Source organism: Ambystoma mexicanum, chromosome 7p, assembly GCF_040938575.1.
Source record: "Ambystoma mexicanum isolate Mex_15411 chromosome 7p, UKY_AmexF1_1, whole genome shotgun sequence".
In the NCBI taxonomy this organism is placed as follows: Eukaryota; Metazoa; Chordata; class Amphibia; order Caudata; family Ambystomatidae; genus Ambystoma; species Ambystoma mexicanum.
Genome location: NC_090939.1, coordinates 100,561,180 through 100,585,113, shown reverse-complemented (window position 1 = coordinate 100,585,113; position 23,934 = coordinate 100,561,180). Strand labels below are relative to the sequence as shown.

The following is a 23,934-nucleotide window of genomic DNA, read 5'->3' as shown; positions in this document are numbered from 1 at the left end:
TTCTCATTTTTTCAAAATCGAACAATGGCTTGTTACCAGCTCATTCAACCCTGAAACTAGACACTCGGAAGAGAAGATGATACCACCAAGGGAACACAGACAGTAAATAGATAGCAAGGAGCTGGTTATTGATGCTATAACATCACTATTGAACTAGGGTACACTGCTCACTGAACCTGGGGTACTTAGCCAATTAATGTGCTGGAACCAGCCACGGTATCACCACAGAAACTAGACCATCAGTAAACCAAGAGAGAGACTATACCAACCCAATAAGACAACCTGATGCATAAAGTACAGGGATTGAGACCTTCAACCCACTAACCAAACCTTCCAATTTCTGCATACTTAATTCAAACAAAAACCCACACAACCACCTCTCACAGCAAACCGCATGGACTTCACCATGCCAACAATCAATCAACACATAGATCGCAACAGCACGCGAGGACCTGCTTCAATCCTATATGCACACCCAAGCTCGGCGCACAGTGAAAAGCGAACTGAAGCTGTCAACGGTACACCACCTCTTCCTTTCCTACACCCACTAACCCACCACCCACCATTTTTTTCTTTACAGATGCGCCTGAGCACCTGGAGACCTACTCCGTTGGTGATGGTGCACTATATAAATACCTTTTTAACATTCATCTTACTCTGCCTGGACCACTGTCTCGTCTGAGCTCACTCCCCAGATCTAGTGATGGAGCACCTACTCTGCACATACTTTTTTGCACAGCTTGGGTTTTTCCCTAAACTTCAGAAGGTTTCCAGTTTCTACATCCCAGTCTCCGATTAAATCTGGATAGTCTTGCACTCACTTGGGATGGGCTTTTCCACCTCAGAATAGTGTGGGGAACATCTTTTGGATGATCAATGTCATCCAATCACAAGAACCATGCCTCTGCTTTCCTGCGCTTTCTGGACCTCCTGGCCTCTTGCATCCTTGTAGCGCCAGAGGAGAGGCTGAGCATTCTCTCCAGTAGCTTCTCCATTGTCACTGGTTGCAGTTCCAGGACCACATGTCAGACCTCTTTGTGGGTTTCGAACCAGGTTGGGGGGGGGGGGGGGTCAGGATCTCGCGTGGTGGGCCATGCGAACAGCATGCTGAGGCATAGTTTCACCAACTTTGGCCACAGGTGCCTGTGGTCATGGAAGCATCCCTAACTGGCTGGGGTGCTAACCTGTCAGACCGAACGGTGAGCAGACTGGTCGCTTTCTTCCCCTCTGTGAAATGGAAGACTTTGCTGATCCTAACTGACAATACAGTGGCCGTACACAATCTAGCTGTAGTCGAGTCTTTTCCTCTGAGGTAAAGCAGTGCAACTATGATTCTGGGCTCTGAAGTAGTGTCGGACAGCAGCTCATCTGGTAGCATGCCTTGACTTTGGCCACCCACGAGTAGGAACTCGGTCAGGAAGTTCTGGAGATGATCTCCTGTTAGGGCGTTCATGTGGGCCTCTTGCATTCCAGTGTCAACACGAAGAGTTCAGCTCCAGAGAATTTCCTGGTTGGGGAGCTATGGGGGACGCGCTGACGTTGTCTTTCGACCTCCATATAATCCTGCTGATCGAGTCGTTCTGGTTCTCGGGAGGTCCGTGCCTGTTTGGAACCATGATGATTCTGATTGCCGTAGACTGGGCCTGGAGAATGTGGTGTTAAAGTGGCATGCTCTGCTGAAGTTTAATGTGCCTACATTTTTATTATTTGGGATGGACCTATTGGGTTGCCGAGATACTATTATTTGTAACCTGCAAAGTGATGCCTGTATCTGGATGCAAAGACTAGGGTTTTCCCCATACAATTATCAACTTCCTAAACTGTGATCATTTGGGGGGGGGGCGGGGCGGAAAGGGCAATATATAATTTAGCACAGACGCTGGTTAATCTGACTGCCAAATTAAGTGGAGAGTATGTCACACATTTGAGTGGCTTGGGCAAACATGGATATTTTATTGCCTATCTGTTTAATTGGATGGTCATGAAGTATATTCATATCAACCTGATACGCTAAAGATTGAAGGGGGCGTCTTGGGTTAGCCAGGAACCAGCAGTGCTAGAAGTATCTGATCATTGAGTGCGAGGCCCTCGCTAATATTCGACCTAACATTCTTTTAAGGTGCATGGAGTTGTCCCTGGACACCACATTGACTAACGTGTGGCAAAAGTACTTGGATGGTGGTGATGTGAACTTAATATATTAACTAACTAAATTGTGGGGAAAGGTGGAAAAAATATTCCTGCCTTCATGCCAAACTTGACCTTGTTATCCGTGCAGGTGGTGGTTTCTCTGTTTATTGAATGGCAAATATTTGCCCTCAGTTACGTGTGGATTTTAGCCTTCTATTTGTGACATTTTATCTCCTTTGTAAAATTCCACTGTGCACACCCAAGCGAGTCCCGTTGAGTCCCGGTTTGCCGTGACTCTTTGCATCAACCCAGTGGACTTTTGTGTACTTTGACTGCAGTGGACTGCATTTACCAGCAGGCTCTCTGGTATCTCTTAGGAGGCGGGTCCTTAAAAGGAGGATGCGATCTTGTAATATGCATTCACAGTCGGGCAATGAAATCAAAGATTCCATTGCCCGACTGAGGATGCTTAATACTAGATTGCATCCTCTGTCCCTACCAAAGAAAGAGCTTGACAAAAAACGTTTAGGCTCACAATACAATCGAGCACCTGCTGCATTGAGACTCTTGTCTGCTAAACAGAGTACATCTTCTAAAAAGCCACTCTCTAAAGCGGAAAATAGACATTCCTTGTTACACTCATGCAGACAAGATCTATCTCTCTCATATATTATGAATCGACATAGTATCCTCAAACTCTTTTCTGATACGATTTCATTGCGAGAGATTGAGTCTGATGACCTAGACCAAATCGAATTCCCAAACAAGGAAGATCTTGCCACAGTACTCGTATGGACTGGATCCTTTATTCATAACATCATCTGGGCTGCACGCGAGGACTTGGTTTAAATTGGGTTTCGTGATCTCGCTCAATGATAAATGGAAAGGTCCATATAAATCTTGTCTCAAACCCACACAAAAATCCCAATCTTATGTTCCTAGAAATAACACTGATTCAATTCCATTTCTGCAGAAGGGCCTTAATCATATGACCAGAGTATAACTAGAACAGATTGAGGAGCAAGTGAGTTTATCTGTATTGAGCTGGAACACACGAGGATTTACTCAACTCATCAACAATACTGAAAGTACTTTGTGTGACTATGATTTGGTGTTACTGCAAGGAACAAGGCTGTCCATTGCCCCTTCTTGGAACAATTATGATATACAACTTGAACCAGCCATACAAGCCACTAGAGGAAGACCTATGTCGGGCCTGCTCACTGCAACTAACTCTCTGGCAAACATACATCTTTTTCCATTGCCTTCTCCTAATCCTTTCATTCAATGCTCCTACATCATCCTTCAAAAATCGCATGTTTTAATCTGTATTGGAATCCTATGAGTATCGCAACTGCTCTATTTCTTAAAAATGTAACTGCATTAGAGGATGGTATGCTTTGACATATTATACATCCGATTATTGCTGGTGATTTGAACTTGCAACTCATAAATGCAGAAACATCTAAACATCAAGAACGTGTACGAATGTGGAACAAATTTGTGAAATCATGGAACCTAGTTATGTTGAATGGTACGAGCACAGCTGATTCTCCTCCCCTTCCAACATGGTTTAGACCAAATCGGTCAGCTACTATGGACTATATCTTTAGCTCAAAAAGCCTTTTTGAGCACACCACCGACTTCGCTGTAAGTCATTTGAGTATAGTGACCACCGTCCATTGACTTTTGATTATGTTGTCTCTCGCACCAGTTGTGAAAAGACACTCACTTAGGGGCATGTTTGAAATCAACAACTCACTAAATCGGCTAAAATGGTCAAACTATTCCTTAGCATGCTATCGTGACCATTTAAAAACCTATGACGAGATTCCTCTGGTATCCTCTAAAGGAAACACGGTGGCTACTTTTAATCTAATGCAACTTTATGCCACAAAACAGAATGTTAACCTGATTGCAACACAAGTGTGTGACAATGCAATCCGTATTAGGAAAGCCTTGTTTAAATCACAGAAAAGACAAGCTCGACAATTCAGTTTCGAAAATTTCTGCATGAAGATCTATTAAAACTGCTTACAGAAATTGGTTAGCAGAATACAGAACTACAAAAGAACAAAAGGATGGTGAATTCATGCTTCATCATATACAAAGTCAAAATACTGCCCAAATCTGGCAATTACTTAACTCTGTCACCAATGTATCTTAACTTTCTTCGCATATAAATGAGGTGTCAGAAAATGATTCACTTCTCCATTTTACATCTTTGTATGCCGCTCCAACCATGCCTGAGACTTTAGGCATGCCTTCCTCACCTTTTTTGATCTTAAATTTGATGAGGATGACATCTACTACTTTATTAATAAGGCCAGCATGTCCTGAGCCCCAGGCCCGGATGGACTTTCAAATGCTGTTCTAAAGAAGAATATGGATCTCTGGGCTCCCATCTTTATATTCACTTTTCCGATTAATCATCTGTTACCAAGAAATTCAGTCGTCATGGACGCATTCTATCATTGTCCCAATTCACAAAAAAGGAAATGGGCAAAACCCAATGAGCTATCGTCCCATTGCCCTTTTGGATGTCTCTGGGGAAAATGTTCTGTTGGCTGATCCAACGTGATCTAAATACCTGGTCTCTCCTCCATAAATGAAGAGGTCCATTTCAAACTGTATTTGTTTCGGGGCTTGGCACTGCAATTAACTTGACTATCCTTAATGCCATCAAATCTTCCTATGCCACGCGGAAGCAACCACTATATGTTGCATTCGTGGACTTTCGCATGGCATTTGATTGTGTTGACCGTGTGTTTCTCCTGAGAAAACTGGCGAAATATGGCTATCCAAAAGAATTGATAAAAATTGTGAGTTTGTTACATTCAAATACATCCGTACGAGTAAAGTAAACATGGAGGGCCTTCTATCTAAAATAATTCCGACTGCTAGAGAACTGAAGCAAGGATGTATACTTGCTTCAACCTTGTTCAATTTATTTCTACTTGACTTAGCTGATGAATTCATGGCAGCTCAATCTGATCCTCCAAAGCTTGAAAATCAAGCTATTGCATGGCTCCTCTATGCCGATGACTTGGTCTTAATCTCTCAAACTCCATCTGGGCTTCAAACTTTGCTTAATGAGCTTGATCAGTATGTTTCAGTAAATCTTACGGTGAACGAAAATAAAACTCAAATTGTTATTCTTGGTAAGCCCAAATCTTCATCATGAAACAAATTTCATTGGTCGATATGTAATGGCAAATTACAAATGGTATCAGAATATAAATATCTGGGATTATATTTTAATAACTCTATCAGAGAAAAGTCATTTGAATCAACAATCCAAATCAAATAAGCAAGGCTTGTTTCTCAAGCTAAAATTATTCACGCTAGATTTGGTAAATTCACCTGTACGCCGATCATGAGATTCAACCAGCAAAAAGTACTACCCGTCATCACGTATGGATTGGAATCTGTGCTACCGAGGACCCCCAAATTTTGGAATGGTCTAGAAGCCAAATTCTGGAAGAGCATACTTGGGCTTCCAAAGAGCACTCCTAACATGCTTCTAAGATTTGAACTCAGTCTTTTGTCAATTCATGTCCAAGTAACCTGGAACATGTGCACTCTACTAAGGAAATGCATCATGGGCACATCTAACCGAGATAGTTTAGCCATTCTAGCCAATTATCTCTTGACCTCGTTTCACTCATTTCCATTAAAATGGAGAACACACACTTTAAATGCCCTTGTAGAGGCAAACATTTCCATTGACCTTGTTACTAATCCGAGCCGGGCAAAGATCAAACTTTACCAAGCTGATTGGTTTGTGACCCAAGAAAAGTGTCTCAAATTAAAGGACTTCAGTGGAAGTCTCTTTTGGCCATAAACCATTTCGCAGAATGGCGGATTATCTTGTTAGATGCCCATCAACAAATCTAAGAATGAAAATTCTACTATTTCATCTTAATTTGTGCCCGGTCATTGAAATCTTATTAAGACGAGGACTTGTCACAAAAGAATTGAGTTATTGCCGTTTTTGTAAAGGCAAATCTCTTACTGAAACACTTGCAAATATAATGTATTGCAATGCTTTTGTCTCACCGTTCCAAATTGGAAAAATGCTTGACCCGGAAATACGCTGATCGCTCTCATGATGAAATATGGCTTGAAATTTTCTGTTCAAGAAAAATTTCTGCTAGGATTGCAACAGTACAATTATTGATTCGGCCTTCCCTTATGAGAAGAAGCCCTTCATTGCTGCTAAAGGAATACACCAAAAGCATATGTAGAAAGGGAAGGAAAAAAAAACGCAATAATTGTATTTCTTGTTGTAGCGATCTTGTTGATCCTTTGGTTTTAAACAAAAAGTGATGGTACATTGAACTTGAAGATAACTATGTAAATATGGATAATGTTTATTGCTATATTACATGTTTGTACACAATTCTATAACAAATTATTAATCCCTCATTTTTTCTTTAAATATTTGTAAAGTTGTAATGTCAATTAAATCAAATTAAAAAAAAAATTCCACTGATTGATTTTCGTATAAAAAGCCATTATTAGGCTGTATTATACTTAAATAAAAAAAGTATGTGGTGTCTGGAGTTGCTGGACATGTACATATGCCTTCCCTGGCACCTCCAGAGGAGAATAGACCTGCTCTTCCATCAGAGGGATGACTCCTCCATCTGAACCTCAGCAGCCTAAATCTTCATGCTTGGCTACAAAGGCTGAGATGCAAGGAATGGGACTTGTCGGACAACTACCTAGATGCTTGTTTCAGCTTGGAGGCACGCTAAGAAATCCATTTATGCTTGCAGATGGCATACATTTTGTATTTGGTGCCGGGAGAGGGACCTGGATCCTTTGTCCTGTCCTTTATCCCCAGTGTTGGATTTTCTGCTCTCCTTGGCCCAGACAGACCTGCAGATTTGCACTGTGAACGGTTACCTCGCTGCTATTTCGGTGTTCGAGAGGTACCCAGAAGAGGGCTAGTTATTAACAATTTACACTGTTAAGCAGTTCCTGTGGGAGTTGTGTAACCAGTTTCCTCCCTGCCAGTTTGTGGTACTGGTGCAGGATTTGAATTTAGTTTGAAAGTTACTTACGGGCGCTCTGTTTGAGCACCTTCCTTCGTGTCATTTTAAATTGCTCACCCTTAAGTTGATTTTCTTGGTTGCCATCGCTTCTGTGAGACTGTTGACTGTGCTCCAGGTGTGTTTATTTTTTATTTTTTTTACCTCCCTGTTTGTGTTTTCCCCCGAAGAGAAGGTGACATTTTTAGTGAGACACACCAAACGTGGTCTTAGATCTCCATCTTCCTGTGTTTTTAATTTCTCACCCTTCCAAGGCAGAGGAACAAATCTATGACAAGACCGGAGGCGAGCATTATGCTTTCTCTTCGCTTCCTACAGCAGCTTAACTTTCAAAAACTCAGAATTTCACAACTTTTCTTTTTTTTTTTCTTTTTTTTTTTAAACCGAAAAAATAGAAAGAAAACAGTCCACCACAAGACTAGTGCAACTTGGGACTACAAATCCCAATAAGTCCTCAAGGTCCCTGTAGTCTTTTCCTTTGCACCAATCCATGACCAGAACAGTCAATGCCTCATATTCTGCCTATACTGCTTCCTCTTTCTTTGCTTCCTGAGCAGATAAGTCTAGTGTTTGATTGCTCCGTATGTTGGTAGTGTTGGGAGGTTGCATTACCTTTGGAGCATGGCGTAGGACAGTTGAATGAGTGTTGGGCTCGAGAGTATAGCGTTTGGTGTTACCTGTGTGGGTTGTTTAGCTCATTGAGCGAGAGCGCGCGTTGCGTTTGGTAGGCAGTACAGGACAATTGACAGAGCGGGTGCCGGGACCGCAAGTCATCTTGCTCGCACTAGGTGACCGGCATTTCTTCTGTGTTGCTTTGTATTCCTTTGTTTGATTACTGGCATTTGGTCGGACACTCGCAGGGCTTTAGAATAAAGCGCCCGCGAGTGGGAGCGAGGCACGTGGCATGAGTGTCATCGCACATGCGCGTGCGTATTGTGAGTGACTTTCTAAATTGCCGGCATTTGATCGGACGCTCGCGGGGCTTTAGAGTAAAGGACCCACGAGTCACGTGACACGCGCGTCATCACGTGTGCACAATCGTATTATTTCGGCGCTGGAGTTCGTTTAAGCTGTCCACGGAGCCTTAAGGATTGGGGATTTAGCAGCGAGCCTCTCATTTAGATTGCCCTCTGCAAGGCATTGGCACGTAGTGGCACACAAATTATTTAAAAAAAAAGAAGGAATAACAAGTGGCCAGTTTTTATCTGGATTCCAGAGATGGAGGCCAGTTCTTCATCTGACTACTCGGAGGAGGAATGGGACACTGACGGACATTTGTCCCTCAGTTTTAAGAAGGTCCGGGGGATTAGCTGGCTATAGCAGTGTCCCAGGGGGGTCAGGCCTATCCAAGAGTGCCTGGAAGTGCTCGAATCCCTCAACGACAGCTCGTAAAAGAAAGGTGAGAGCTCAGCCTAGGAGAGGGCACGTCTCGAGGCCCGCCTGAGAAGCAGCCAGCTGTGCAGAAGGGGGTGTACAAGACACGGAAGAGCCCCCACTCCTCTACTACCTGCGCCCCCCCTGCCCCGGGGTCACTCGGGGGTGCAGCAGAAGCCCTGGGAGGTTGCCGACCCGTTTAATAAGCTAAAGGTGGCTTTCATAGGGAAGATGACAGTGCCAGACCTCAGACCCCATACCCCTGGGGAGTTACATAAAGGGGCTGTTGAAGAAGGCGGGAGATCCTCACTAGAAGAAGAGGCCGAGGAGGATGGCAAAGTGGACAGCGAATGTGGAGTACCTCAAGACATGGAAGAGGTTGAGAATTTGGATGATCTGTTTGACCCGGATAGTATAAGGCATCCAAGGTCATCTGAATGGATACCTTCTCCCAGGGTGGCTCAGTACATGGCTGTGAGGTTTCGCGACCGCTGGAGAAAGAGGTCCGTTTTCGAATGAGGGCCGAGTGTTCGAGACCTGATCTCCCGAATAAGGTTATGGAGACTCCAGCGTTGGACGCCAAAATGGTTACTTTTGTAACGAAAGCAACTAAAGATGTGAGGCAAGGTGTCGATCACGCCTGGACGGCCTGCCAGGATAAGGTGTTGGACATAGTGGGTCCATTATCCAAAATTATGGACCTGGCTGAGGGCGCCACGGACAGTTGTTCCGGTGGACCCATGTACACTCGCCAGTTGGGTGCAGAGAGCGGTCTGCTTCCTTCGAAATGCCAGTAGTGCGCTTTCGGCGGAGAGGCGACGAAGCTTGTTACTAAAGATCGACGACAAACTTTGGGACCTTGCCAATTACAAGGCAGGTTCAGCGGCCAAAGGACTGTTTGTTGAAGCTTTCGTTAAGGATATGTCTCGATTCGTGGGGACCTATACGGTGCTAGAGAGCGCAGTCCTCCATTCGCAAAATATTTCCAGGCCGAGTTTTCGCTGGGACCGGTCGACAGAGGTCGCGCGGCCGGTCGTTCCTTTGCAAGACGGCCTCAAGGACCCAGAACGCAGTACTGGGAACATAGGCAGCAGGATGCCTTCTTCCCCGTCGGGGGGAGAGGTTTTCGATGAAGAGGCAGAGGGAACTTCCGTCAACAAAGTGCCGCTGGAGGTAAGAGCATACCCCAAAGTAGGGGGGGCGTACAGCAGTGTATAGATGGGTGGCGTATGTTATCAAGCGACGCTTGGGTGTTACAAGCAGTAGTGGGGCTGAGATTAGAATTTCTCCGTATTCCTCATCCGGCCCGGGTTCCAAATTGCATAAGAATGTCAAAAGAGGAGGAAAGTCTTCCGCAGAAGGAGCTTTGCGTGCTAGTAGAGAAAGGGGCGATGGAGAGATAAAAGAAAGTCGGGTTTTACAGCAATATGTTCCTTGTGCACAGGAAAGGAAAGTCAAGGCCGGTGATCAATTTAAGAGTTGAACAGGTGGCTTGTGTACAGGCATTTCAAGATGGAAGGTATCCATCTGTTGAGAGATTTGCTCCGCAAGGGAGACTGGTTGGTGAGGCTAGATTTGAAGGACGCCTACCTTACCATCCCGATAGAGCGGGAATTCGGGGATTCTCAGGTTCTTTTGGAAGGAGCAAAGTTGGTGTTTCGCGTGTCTGCCTTTCGGGCTTGCTTCGGCACCCTCGCGTTCACAAAAGTGATGAGACCGGTAGCGGAAGCCATCAGAAGCAGAGGTATCAGGAATATCATTTACTTGGACGATATCTTGGTGCTAGCTCGGAGCAAGGCGGTTTTGAAAGAGCAAGTGAGTTGGGCCAGCAGTCTTCTGTCTTCTCTGGGATTTCTGATCAATCAGGAGAAATCGGAGCTCGATCCGAGACGGAGGATGGAGTTCCTGGGGTTTGTGATGGATACCAGAAGGGCCAAGATACCAGAAGGGCCACGTTAGAGTTGCCTCAGCAGAAGGAGTATAAAGAAAGAACTGAGGGTAGTTTTGGAAAAGTCTGTAATTTCTTTATGGAGTTTAGCGTGTATAGTGGGGCTGCTAGCATCGTCTATTCAGGCGATTGTTTTTTTTTTTTTTTTTAAACATTATTTTTGTAATTCTTTTTTTTTCCCCGGGCCTCTGCATTACAGAGCGCTCCAGAGGTTGAAAATCGAGCATCTGGGCGAAGGGGTGAGATATCACCAGCTGATACCTCCTAGACGAAGAAGGAAGAGTAGAATTGCAGTGGTGGCTTCAGAATATGGAGGCTTGGAACGGCAGAGCCATATTCGGAGATGTGCCAGAGAGTCAAATCCAAGCTGAGCAGGTTGGGGCGCCAGGTGCAGCCAATTGCAAACAGGAGGTTGCTGGTCAGAAGAGTTAAGGTTGCATATAAATGATCTGGAGTTACTGGCTGGTTTGTTCGCTGTGCAAGCATTTGTGAAAGACAAGGTGAATTGTTGCATTCTTCTGAGAATGGACAATATATCCGCTGTGCGCTATATAAACAAGCTAGGAGGTACGAAGTCCAAGATGTTAGCGGAGATAGCGAAGTACTTATGGCATTACTGTCTTCAGAAGAGAATAGTGATAGTGGCAGAATATCTTCCAGGAGTTCAGAACTCTATAGCGGACTGGGATTCCAGTGACTGGAAGTTGCACAGAAGAGTGTTCGAGCAGTTACAGAGATTGTGGGGTCCGATGGAGATGGAACTCTTTGCCTCCAGACTGAATGCTCAGGTAGCGAAGTTTTACAGCTGGACTCTGGACCCAGAGGCATTAGGGACGGATGCGTTCCTACACAACTGGAGAGGAGCCCTGCATTATGCTTTTCCTCCTTTCATAATGATGAGGACCCTGCCGAAGGTACGTCGAGCAGGTGGAGTTGGTAATGTTGATGCCGTTCTGGAGGTCTCAATCGTGGTTTCTGATTCTGATGGAACTTTCTTTGGCTTTTCCGAGGTTGGTTCCCTGGGAAGCGGACCTACTCTGCGACCCGTTAGGTCAGAGGCATCCCTTGAGTCAAGCAGGGACTCTGCATCTGTTAGCCTGCAGGATTTCAGGAGACTATGGGATTTGCCGGGCCTTTCGAGGGAGGCTGTGGATTGTATCAGATTCCTGCGCCCCCTCTAATCTTAGGAGCTATGACGCTGCTTGTGATAAATGGGCAGGATGGTGTGGACAGCAATGTGTTCATCCTGTTTCAGCGTCTGTAGTTCATGTGCTGAATTTTCTAGCAGAAATGGCAGCGAGTGGGGAAAGCTTTTTGCACGCTTGGAGTGTATAGGTCGGCTATATCTGCGGGTCATGAGAAGTGTGAAGGGAAGCCTATCGGGTAACATCCGGCGGTGATTATACTTTTAAAAGGTGTGCAGATGCGAAAGCCGCCAGTTCCCAAATATTCTGTGATGTGGGACGTAGAGAAGGTTTTCAGACTCTTTAAACAGTGGCCAGATAATAGGAGTTTGTCAGACAGACATTTGTCAGGCAAGTTGGCCATGTTGTGTTTAGTGTCTTGTAGACGAGTTTCGGATGTGAAAGCATTGGAAGTTGACAGGAAGATCTTCTATCCGGAAGGGGTAGCTTTTCAGATTGCGCAGAGAACAAAGAACGCTTCTTCGGTTATTTCGTATCCATATTTTCCAGAGGAACCGTAGCTGTGTGTAGCGCGGTGTATTAAGGAGTATGAGAGTGACAGAGTGTGAGACGAGCAGGTGTGCGACAGTTGCTGATTTCGCGCAGGAAGCCTTTCCAGGCAGTAGCTACGGCCACCATATCTAGCTGGGTGCGAGAGGTCATGTGCTGGGCGGACATTGACTTGGATATGTTTGGTGCGCATTCAGCGAGGAGCTATGGCTTCAAGAGCATTTGCGGCAGGAGTTTCTTAGCATGATATTTTTAAAGCAGCAGACTGGTCTTCAGAATCTACGGTTAGAACTTTTTATTTCAAACCAGTAGATTCTTTAGCCAAGACAGCTTAATGATCGCCTCCGGTCTTGTCATAGAATGAAGATTACCAAGGCGGCTAGCGCATGTAGTCTTGATTCTATTAAAGACACGGAGGTGAGCATTATTCCCGCCCTTGTACGCGAGAAGGAAACTAATGAGAGTTTGAGTATTTGTTGACGCAGGAATTTCTTTGAAAGAAGGTCTTGAATCGGTTATCTGTCTATTTTGTGTGATGTCTAGTAACTGTAGGCCGCCTACTCCCACCCTAATTAATTTGTTTGTGTTGGTTTAGGTGAGGACGTCAAGAACAGTTGAAGTGGTTTTGGAGAAAAGGAGATTTCGTGGTTGAAAACGGGTTGGAGAGCTTTGTTCACCGTTCCAGTTATGTTTAAGGAGTTCGCACGTTATGGTTCTCAGATCATCATAGAAAGAGGAAGCAGTATAGGCAGGATATGAGGCATGGACTGTTCTGGTCATGGATTGGTGCAAAGGAAAGGTCAAGACTACAGGGATCTTCAGGACTTATGGGGATTTGTAGTCCCAAGTTGCAGTAGTCTTGTGGTGGACTGTTTTCTTTCTATTTTCTATTTTGTTCTGTTTAAAAAAAAAAAAAAGTTGTGAAGTTCAGAGTTTTTGAAAGTTAAGCTGCTGTAGGAAGTGTCACTAAAAGACTACCTGCGCTAGCCGCCTTGGTAATCTTCATTACATCAACTTGCCCCATTACAAGTTCTACGTGCCTCGTACTAGAGAGGCTATGAAGATGACCAGCTTTTCTTTGGTTATGCTTGTACTTGTGCTGGCAAGGCAGTGAACGACAATGCCATGTCCAGATGTATCATGCTCTGCATTTCGGAATGCTAAAATCTGGCTGGGAAGGATGTGCCTGAGGATCTCGAATCTCACTATACCAGATGAGTGGCGGCCACCTTGGCTCTGCAGAGGGGAGCCCCTGTCCTGGATATTTGCAAGCCTGCAATGTGGGTGGCTTTGCACTTGATGCCTAAACATTACTGCTTATATTCCTTTGCCGACCAGGGGGCCCGGTTTGGTAGCGGTGGTCCAGAGTTTGCTATAGGTGGTCTTGCTTCCTCCCACATTCAGGTTTACATGGTGCTTTAATCAGAGATGAGGAATTTGTGGGAGGAAGCAATCTGTTCGGAGAACAAAATACTTGCCTCACTGTTATGTTGTTTCTGATGGATGTTTCTCCCATGTTTTCCGCATTGCCTGCCCTACCTGCCCCTCTTGCGGGAAGCTAGTACAGAATTGGTTCTACAGTCCCTCGGTTTCAGAGTGCTAGGGAAAAAGGGTGGAACCGAGGTTATGGGGTGATGTGTGTGTGTGTGTGTGTGTGTGTATTTGGATCACATGCTCTGCATAGTCCAACATCTAATGGAAGTCGCAGAGTATTACAAGATTTGTTTTCGAAACTCAAATGGACATGGACAGGGCGTGTTATTACTGTCCTTAGTGTGACGTGTACTGTACCCATGGTCCTTCACGTGTCGGTCCCTCAGATTGTTTTTTTCCGCCATCGAAGTCTGTTGCAAATGCAGAGTTCTATTCCAGGCTGCTGCCTTTTTAATTGGTTTAAAGTTTACTTTTACACTTTTTCGTTTTGCCGCACGGCCAACAGACTGCTTGGCTTTTGACGAACAACCTCATCGACCGAGGACTGACTTATCGACGGCCAGACGGGCCTACACAGGCCTCTTCAGGCTTTGGCCCATTACAGTAGGAAGGGGGGTGGTTCAGAGAATGCTTATTCTGTCCTCGCCTTTCCCTTTTTCTAACCAATCTGCCATTGTAAAAAGTAATGCCTAAAACTCCCTTTAACTTTTGCCCTAGCTGCCACTGAAAACTCCTGTGGAAGGACATGTACCAAGTTTTTAATTACTCTGCGATCACCCTGAGAAAGATTGCAAATCCTGTAAATTTTGTCGACCGAAAAGGATCAGTGCACCCAACGCTGGGCCGCTCACACCATGCAGGCCGAGGCCTACATCTACGTGACTGAAGACTCCAGCAAGGGCAGTAATCGGAGTCATGAGTGGCGCTTAAGGCGAGCAGGGTTTGTCGTGCAGGCAGGCCCCTCGACCCCAAGAAGCAGGCTGGCCCCTCTGTGATGGAGAAACCCGCCAACCAGACCACACAAGCACAAAGCCACTAAAAACATAACCCACAGCTGACTTTTGACAGTACCGTCGAGCGGCAAAGCCCACGTGGTGTCCACGGAGAAAGCCTCTGGTTCGTCACTGTCCTCTGGGCCCTTGCCCTTGAAAAGCGCACAGGCTGCATTTTCCCCCAATGTTGACTCTCCCTCAGGGGCTATGCACCACTCAAACACTCTCCCAGAGCACCCCTATCATGTCGGACTTCCCACCTTCATGAGACTATAAACCGGGACAGTGCAATAAAATCTTGATGTCAAGTTTTGTGGACTTCATGGACAGACACCCAGACCAACTGTCATCCCTTAAAGATGCCTCACAGCCAGGGGCCTCGGCACAGCAGCCCCCTGCCAAAAGGTTTCGTCTTGAGCCACAGCCTAGCACTCTGCTCTAGGCCTCCTGACCTACCAAAACCCCCTCGGGACGTGTCCTATGGCGACCCCTCAGGGTCACAAGACGACCTTTACAGTCAAGACGAATACCAATTGTATGACTGCATTTACATAATCCAGTCACCAAGACCAGCCCATAGCAGATTCGCCTGTTAATAACCAACTACAATACAATGCTACTAAAGGCTGTACAACACTTACATGTCTACACTCTGGAAGCACAGGTCGACAAAGACTTTGTGGAAGACATTCTAGGGGTCAAAAGGTCTGCCACATAGTTAATTTCGCTCCTGCAGTCTGTACACACTCATCCAACCATCCCAACTGGCGCCTAGTCTCACAAAGGCGGCCAACCCCAGAATAGAAAAACAATTCAGACTAGCGCCCACTGAACCCCTGTATATTAGGAGTCGGCTAAATCAGATTCATTTGTGGTTACCACCACCAGTAGGAGGGGGTCAGCAGAGGGTCCGCCAGACAAGGAAAGCAAAAAAAATATATACTTTCAGGAGAAAGGTCACCTCTGCGGCATACCAGATCCAAATCGATGACAACACTACGCTTTTAGCTAGTTAGGGTTGCCACAAATGGGATGACCCAGAATGCCAAATTTAAGCCGTGCTGCAACCCCTAAAGGCTCAATTGTTAAACACTATTTCAGAAGGCAAGCAGATTTCAAATTGTATCCTGAAAATTAACCTTGATGCAGCAGATAATACAGGGCGCATCATAGCAAAGGGTATGCTCACAAAGTGCCACACCTGGCTCAGAGAATTTGGGTCTAAGTTAAAAACTCGGGCAACCCTCTTAAACATGCTGGTGGAGCTTAATGTGTTATTTGAGATGGCTGTTGAAGACTCTCTTCAGGGTGCTATGGAGGAATACGATGTCCTCAAATTACTTGGCCAGTTGACATGACCCATGTTCAACAGGGCTTCTCAAACCGTAGAAGCTGCCGTGGTCGGGGTGCTCCACGTTCCTCAGGCTACTCTAAGGGCGGACAGTCCTTGTCTTGGGACAATCGCAAGGTCAAGGTTCCTCTGCCAGTTTTCAAAGAGGAAACAAAAGGGGCAGAACCTCACCTGGGAGAGGCTCCAAACAATGACGCACCGCTTCAGGGCCCCTCCCATGCCACGCAAGTAGGAGGCAGAATTTCACAGTTCACCCACCCATGGGAGGGGATAACAGACAAGTGTGTTGTGTCCACCGTGGCAGGCGGGTATTGTATAGAGTTGTTACAAAGACTACCCTACTGCCAGCCAAGGAACAGGAAAAAGTAAACGGAAGAAAAACGCATGCTGCTGGAAGAAGTAAAGGCACTGCTGGAAAAACATGCCATGGAGATCATCCCAGCAAACCAGGTAAACAAGGGTATTTATTCTATATACTATCTTGTGCCAAAGAAAGACCTTTCCATGCGCCCAGTAGTAGATGAGCCGCCTGCAAACAAATGTCAAACCCCAAATGTTTTGCATTACCACGCTCCGAGAGGTAAACCCACTCTTAAAACGGGATTGGGAGGGAGAACTTAATGGCAATTTTGGGTATGAAAGATGCATACTTTCATATTTCAATGCTCCTTGCGCAGACTATATCTGTGCTTAAAGATGGCAGTTAACTACCGGTTCAAAGTACTCGCCTTCGGCATCACCTCAGCGGCAAGAGTACTCACAAAGGCACACCAGCGCATAATGTCCATCCCAGTATACCCTTATCTGGACTGGCCAATAATTTTATTTATAAATGCAATAGACCTTCTCTGGGCATCCGCAGCAGCGAAGAAATTCAGTCTAGACCCCAGCCAAATAAAACTATTTCTATGGGCTATTCTAAAGACTAAGGAGAAGCTGGCTTTCCCCTCAAACGAGAGAGTACAAAACATGCTGTTGCAAGTACCTCACTACAAAGTCTGTCGCTAGATAATTGTACACAAAGCAATGTGTTTGCTCAGGATAATGGCCTCACGCATTCACTTGGTTGCACACATGCACCTGTGTCCAATGTAGGCATGGTTAGCAAAATAGTCTCGGGCAAGAGGTGAGTGGGACGATCTGGGGGTTGTTTCAGCAACCTAGGTACAGGCTCTTCATTGGTGGTCCAGGGACAACCTACTAAAAGGAAAACACTTTTCACGTTCCACCAGCACAAGCGATCCTGACTAGACGCCTCACTCGCTGAATTGGGTGCTCACTTCCTCCACCACACAACAGCCCACGGCCAGTGGTCATGCGCCACTGTTCAACAAAATCAACTTCCTGGAACTATTGGCAGTCCTCGAGGCTCTTCAAGCCTTTCAACAACATCTTGTATGCCAAACAGTGCAGGTCCCCTCAGACGGCACCACTGCCATGCTATAATTAAACAATCAAGGAGGCACGCCGTCGTCCAAGCCATCCCAAAAAATATGGAAGCGGACACTCAAGCGGATAATGTTCCTAACTTCACTACATGTTCTAGGGAACTCCATTCTCTGGCGGACACTCTAAGCACATACCATCTACCAGAAGAACACGAGTGGTAACAGATTTCCTAGACAGACTATTCTCACAATGCGGTCCACCCCCTCCCCCCCTTCCCCCATTAGACTTGTACGCCACAAGCTAAAACGCACAATGCCTAGACTTGACATTCAGGTTTCTCCAACCAGGGTCCAAAAGGAACACCTTGTGGATGAACTGGTCAGGGAAATTTGCTCACGCTGCCCCCCCTCCACCACTCCTGAGCAAAATAGTGCACAAAATGCACCAGGAATAAATCTTAAATCCTGGTTTCTCCTATGTGGGCGAGACAATCTTGGTTTCCACATCTACTCAAACTGGTGATGTGCGACCCAATGAAGCTCCTGTGCCCATACAACATGCTAAATCACAAGGGAGCATCCCTCCACCCACGCCCTCAATCTATGAACTTGGCAGCTTGGTTCCTGAAGTTACAGAATTTGGAATCTTCCACAAAGATGTATGGCTATCCTAAAAGAGGCATGAAAACACAACACGACACTGTTATTTCAATAAGTGGAAGAGATTTGTGAATTGGTGCACGTCACAAACACTAAACCCCACAGAATGTTCCCCAGGTAACATTCTACACTACATGCTGTACTTACTAGACTCCGGCCTAGTATTGATTTCCATCAAAGTGCATCTGGTGGCCCGGTTAGCTTACACCACTTCACAGAACAAGGTGTCCTGGTTGAAAGTTCCTGTCATTAAGGTATTCATGGAAGGAGTAAAGAGGCTATACCACCCTCCCCCTGGGTTGGGATCTCAAAGTTGTGATTTAAAAGTGGGACAAGTGGTCCTAAAACATCTTTGCGGCTGTACCTTCTCACTTCTCACCACCTTCCCAGATACGGCTTGCTAATCTATGCAGAGCATGTGATCTAAGCAGATCACAAGCTACAAAAGGGATGCATTGCTCACCATAATCGTGTTTCTGGTGCTTGGATCGGCTTATATTCACATGCACCCACCCTTCCTGCCACTTCTGGAGTAGAAGGCGCGTAGATGTTTTCTGTGCTATTGCTGTTTCTGCTTTATTCTGCTTTATTACATCTGCACTTTCTCTACACTTCATGCAGCTTCATGTCAAATCTGAAGCCCTTGACGCATAAAGAGCCATGTGTACAGTACACATCACACTAGGGATAGTTTTAATAATGCGCGATTTCAACGTCTGTTTTCGAGTTTCAAAAAAATAATCTTGGAATACTCTGCGACTCCCACTAAATTTTGGACTAGTGGAACATGTGAATCGAAGCAAATGCAAGCTCCTGAAATAAGATTACGCTGAGTAATGTATCCCATATTGGCCCTGATGTCCTATGCGGGCAGAGCTGGCGGAAATGTTTCTGGAGTACAGCTGCGCTGCGATAGAGATATACTAGATGAGGAATCTATGGGAGGAACATCCATCAGAAAGAAAATTAGAGGTATGTAATTTGTTCTTGAAGATTGAAGTTGCATTATATTGCTACATATTTTTAGACTGCATATGCAATAATTACCAATACAGTTGGTTTCCTGAGGCTAACATTCCATGTTTTAAAATATCCACTTGCTGTAATGCTAAGGAGCTTAACAGTTCTGAAGACTGTACCTGGATCATTAAATAAAATGTTGGCATTCCGCTCATATATTTAGTGAATGAAACCAAATCCTACTTGGCGATGCTTGATGGAACGATCAGTAACTTGGTAACCTATATGCAGGACTCATTTTTTTTGTTTTTTTGACTATGCAAATAGAGGGTGTTCGACAGTATATGTTGGCCATCTATATATAGTTTGGAAACCTGTTGCAATGTTCAGTAGTGCTGGGTGATTAATTTAGTAGGCTAACGAATATATGGTGAGCAGGTGTTATCCAGCAGCTACACGCTTTCATTGAATGTAGCTTTTTTCTAAGGCATCTCTATTTGTTCCAGTAGCCGAATCGAGCTGGGGGATGTCACGCCACACAACATCAAGCAACTGAAGAGACTAAACCAGGTCATTTTTCCAGTCAGTTACAACGACAAATTCTACAAGGATGTTCTGGAGGTTGGGGAGCTGGCAAAACTTGGTATGGCACATCAATTTTACCCTTATTGGCATGCTTAACCTAATTTGAAATGTAGGTCTTAAATTGGATGTTATTTCACATGAACAATTGATCAGTAAGCAATTATCCAGGGTCAGGAGGATAACTCGGCAACACACGTTTCTTGGAAGCAAGACAACATAGAGCTAGAATCCCAGCCCCGTGCTTAGACTGGTCTCGGTATTGGCGTATAAGAAAAGGTTACAGACCTTTTATCAAGTTTGAATTACTGCATAGGTCCTTCATGCATTTGCAATAGATCCAAGGCAGATTTTCAGTGATTTGCGACAATTTTACCTCCTGTTCGTCAGTTGGTGACATATATTTACATGGCTGTTTTTGTTTTCTTATGCCTCTCCTTCAGCATATTTCAATGACATTGCGGTGGGCGCTGTGTGCTGTCGGGTGGATCACTCCCAGAATCAGAAGAGGCTCTACATTATGACACTTGGTTGCCTTGCACCATACCGCAGGCTAGGCATAGGTAAGCAATCCAAACAAACCGTTTCAAAAACAAATGTGCTATTCTATGGTTCAACAAAGTACAAGAAGGTGATAATTCTCAAAAGTATAAAGTAATTGTGAAGTCTAATATAGCAGCAAGCTGGAGGATCTGGTTTCCCATAAAGAATTCCATAAGACAGTGTCAACATTGATGATCTAATCTTTAAGCAGGGTATGCTAATGGAGGGTTCCCCCTACAATCATTCTTCTCCCATGTCTCCCTAGATGACCTGTAGCTCCACCCATGTTTAGCCAAAATAAAACTCATTTCCCCATATTTTCTAGGACTGGATTTGGATTATTAAATGACCCCTCTCAAATTCATTGCGGCATGGACTAACATCTCCAGCCTCATTCAATTACTCTACCACTTTAGTTTGAACCTTTTGAAATGTGCTTGATATACCCCCGCAGGGGCTCTTAAGAGAGTACACTTTGGTGCTGCACTGTTTGTCTTTTAAAGCAGTTTGCATTTGGTGGCAGGAGACTTGAGGTCCAGGCATTATACGAGACTACAACCAAAAATGCCGTCGGGTACTTTGTCTAGCAAGAGACCCTTTCTAGATTAACCCACAAAATAACTTTCACCACCTAGCCAGAATTTAGGCATTTTTTCCTCAAGTGTTTCTTTGCGCACCAAAAATACCCTGCATCAGGAAAGCAGTAGAATTTTTCAGAGGGAATATTCGAGTACACTTGGTTGGAATTTCTTACATGTTTACTGAAATGTAGGCAAACGTTCACTTTTTCCCAGGCTCTGACCTTATTTTCCCAGGCTCTGACCTTATTGTATTCCCCCACCTCCCCCACGACCCCTTTCAGCTTGGTTATTTCTGACTTTGTTTTGCCATTGGATTTTTCATACTTTGCAGAGTGACAGATGTCTGGTGAGAATGAGATGTGTACATGCACATGAACAGCCAGGTATAGTGCTGGATTGATCTAATCTATTTGGAATGAGTCTTTATTTCGATTTTTCCTATCCCCATACCTTTGACTGAGGCGAGTCATCACTAGCAGAGACATATCATAACGATGGCCACTTGTGCACGTTGACAGTGGTTTTTGGGGCACTAAGTCATACGATTTTAATTCAATATTAGACCATTTACTGCTGTGTTAAAAAAATAGATGCAAGACATCTGTTTAATCTTGATCTGCTGGTTGCACTGATCCCCATATATTGTCAAGAACCATCGATATTTCTTTTTCAAAACTGCTTTCGGTACAGCAGATGTCTTGCATCTACCTTTTCACCACACGGCAGTAAATGGGTTGAGTACTGTGTGACCGTTTATTATGCTTGGTAGTATGCTCCATGGGTGATGCCCTAGTACATCTTGGCATATGGAGCTCTGAAATTAATACTTTGCCAAAAAAGACTTTGATGCTTGATTACCTAGCAGTACATCGAGGTAGTGTAGGAGAAATGCGTATGGGAATCTATGTTCAGCTTTCAGAGGAAATTGACAAGCCAGTTCATGAAAAGACAAGCGTTTGTGAAATTTGCTGCACAGATGCTTACGATGCATCTCTGGAATGAACTCTGTGAGCCTTTCACTTTGCGTAAATGTTTCAGACCTACTTGTCTAGTGAGTCCTCATGGAAGACTGCACTAGTGGCACAGTTCTAGAATGTGACCCTGAGCTTCTCAGTTGGGGTTGGCCCACAGACCCTATGTTTCCCTGGATGGCCGTGCCCAGTTTCAAACTTATTTTGAGATCAGTGCGCCATGCCCTGAAATGTATGTAAATGGCCCTCTATTTGAAATCTAGAAGCGCTGTATGTTCCTATTCTGTCCACAAAGGATATGGGAAATCTGAACCAGAATTGGCTAGTCGCATCTTGTGAAATCTCCACTACCCTCCAAGTTATGCTAGCCACACCTTTGCTACATGCATCTGTCAATGAACTTGCTCTCATTGTCAAGCAGATGTAGAATATAGGACACCTTAACCTTTCTTCTGACCCACCTCCCTGCCTTGCATACAAAATATCTCAACCTGCCAGCCCACCACCTGAACTAGAGCTACATTTCCTCTATACCAACCCCTGCAGTGCCCCTTATGGGGACCTGATCTCACCACGTTTCTGTTGGAGCTCCCGTTTTCCTCATGCTTTCAATCTGTTTTAGTGCTACCAGTGATTGACCCTTTGCTGAACCACAACAACCTTGCTAACTGTCTCCATCCTCGAGCCATTGAATGCACTGAATCATACCACCATTTGCTGTCAAACTGATAATCTGTGACCGCTTGCAAAGCAAAACCTCCACTCTGCGATTCTGATATTCAACAGGTTAATACATTTATTTTCATTGTTATTTCATTGAAACCGACAGTGTATGCCAGTGCACCCCTAATCAGCATAGCCTGCCTCCTTTCTACCATCTTTCATGGCAGGGGCTAGTAGAATGTCCTCTCAGTGATTTTGTAGAAAAACATCAGATAACCGTGCTGTCACCTGCCTCAAAAAAATCATATGACCCGCTTGTCGTCAGATTAAAGTTTCTCCTTTAAAGCAAGTCCTATGTACGTACCTAGCCGGTCAGATAGCACAGCAAATAGAGCGCTCGCTTTGACAACCGTGCAGAGCCTTCCGAGGTCAATAAATGAGCATCCCACACCATGGGTAAGCAACACTCGGATGCCTGAGCGTTTTTAGCGCTATATAAATGCAAACCCCTCCCCCACCCAAAAACCCAAATCGCTGCTCCCATCTCCTCATTGCCTTATTGGCCCTGCTCTTCTCCTTGCAAAGCCTTAGGGATTCTCCCACTTCATTGTGCTATCGAACATGGCTACCTCTCTAGCAACTTCTGTGGCTGATATTATAGTTGCACCTGCTTCTTGAAAAGCATTTTCCACCATCAGAACAGCTGTACTTGTGGTAGGCTGCTTTGGTTCTTTAGGTGTCAATGCTTGCACTCTTGCAGGCCTTGGATCCCAAAACAGACCAACTTCTCGCACCAGATCTTCTCCTTTTCTTTCATTAGGTTGTACTCCCTCTAGAACTCACACCAGTAGACTTCGTAGGTAGCAGGTCTCCAGTTTGGTTCAAAACATTATCCAGACCCATTGCGTAATATAATTTGCTCTGCAATTAAGCAATTCTTTTGATGGTGGTTCTGGGTTCTGTGACCCTATGCCTTTTTTGTAGTCCAAATGGAAATGTTTCAACCTACTGCGCTTTCTTTGGGTAGACAACCACTGTCTCCTGATACTTCTACCCTGGTAGTTCTGCTGTCTCTTTTTAAGCACATATATTCCACTGCCATTTATGTTATGACGTGGCTTAAATGCCTGTTACTGCTCAGAGTGTAGAGAATAACCTTCCAATTCGAAGCAAAACAAGAGATGCACACACATTTCTTTGGTCCGGATTGGAAGTAATTTTCTGTTTCGCTGAGGAGTAAATGTCTTTTACTTCTATGTCTGGTCCCCTTTCTTCCATTCCGATGGATGTCCTATCATGCGGATGGTATCGGAGGCTTTGTTTTTTTGTGCATTAAAAGCACACATTTTCCAGAGCACAGGAGTTGGCGCCTTGCTAAGCGGCTAAGTCTGCCAGTCCCTTAAATGCTTGTTGGCCCTGGACGCCTCATCAGTTACATTTTTACCTGCGGCAGCCCACTTATTTTCTTCCCTCTGTCCACCCACTGGCCCAGGCTGTCTTATTATGCTTTATCCTAAGGTATCATGCTGCACTACGTGTGACAGATGCGTGTTGTTGTCAGTCACGCACGTACCCAGTGTCTGGGCCTTGACTATTTTGAAGGATG

The 23,934-nt window shown here is 45.0% G+C and overlaps 1 protein-coding gene across 2 annotated transcripts in view; it reads left to right on the top strand.

The window, feature by feature from the left end:
- The window catches only part of NAA50 (N-alpha-acetyltransferase 50, NatE catalytic subunit), a 199,974-nt gene that overhangs the window by 103,438 nt on the left and 72,602 nt on the right, over nt 1-23,934 (top strand). Inside the window, exons 2-3 of one of the 2 annotated variants that reach the window (XM_069635869.1) lie at nt 19,495-19,631; nt 20,014-20,133. In XM_069635869.1, the coding sequence (XP_069491970.1) occupies nt 19,495-19,631; nt 20,014-20,133 (257 nt within the window). The remainder of the gene's footprint in view (nt 1-19,494; nt 19,632-20,013; nt 20,134-23,934) is intronic. The other variant, XM_069635870.1, reaches the window with a different exon arrangement.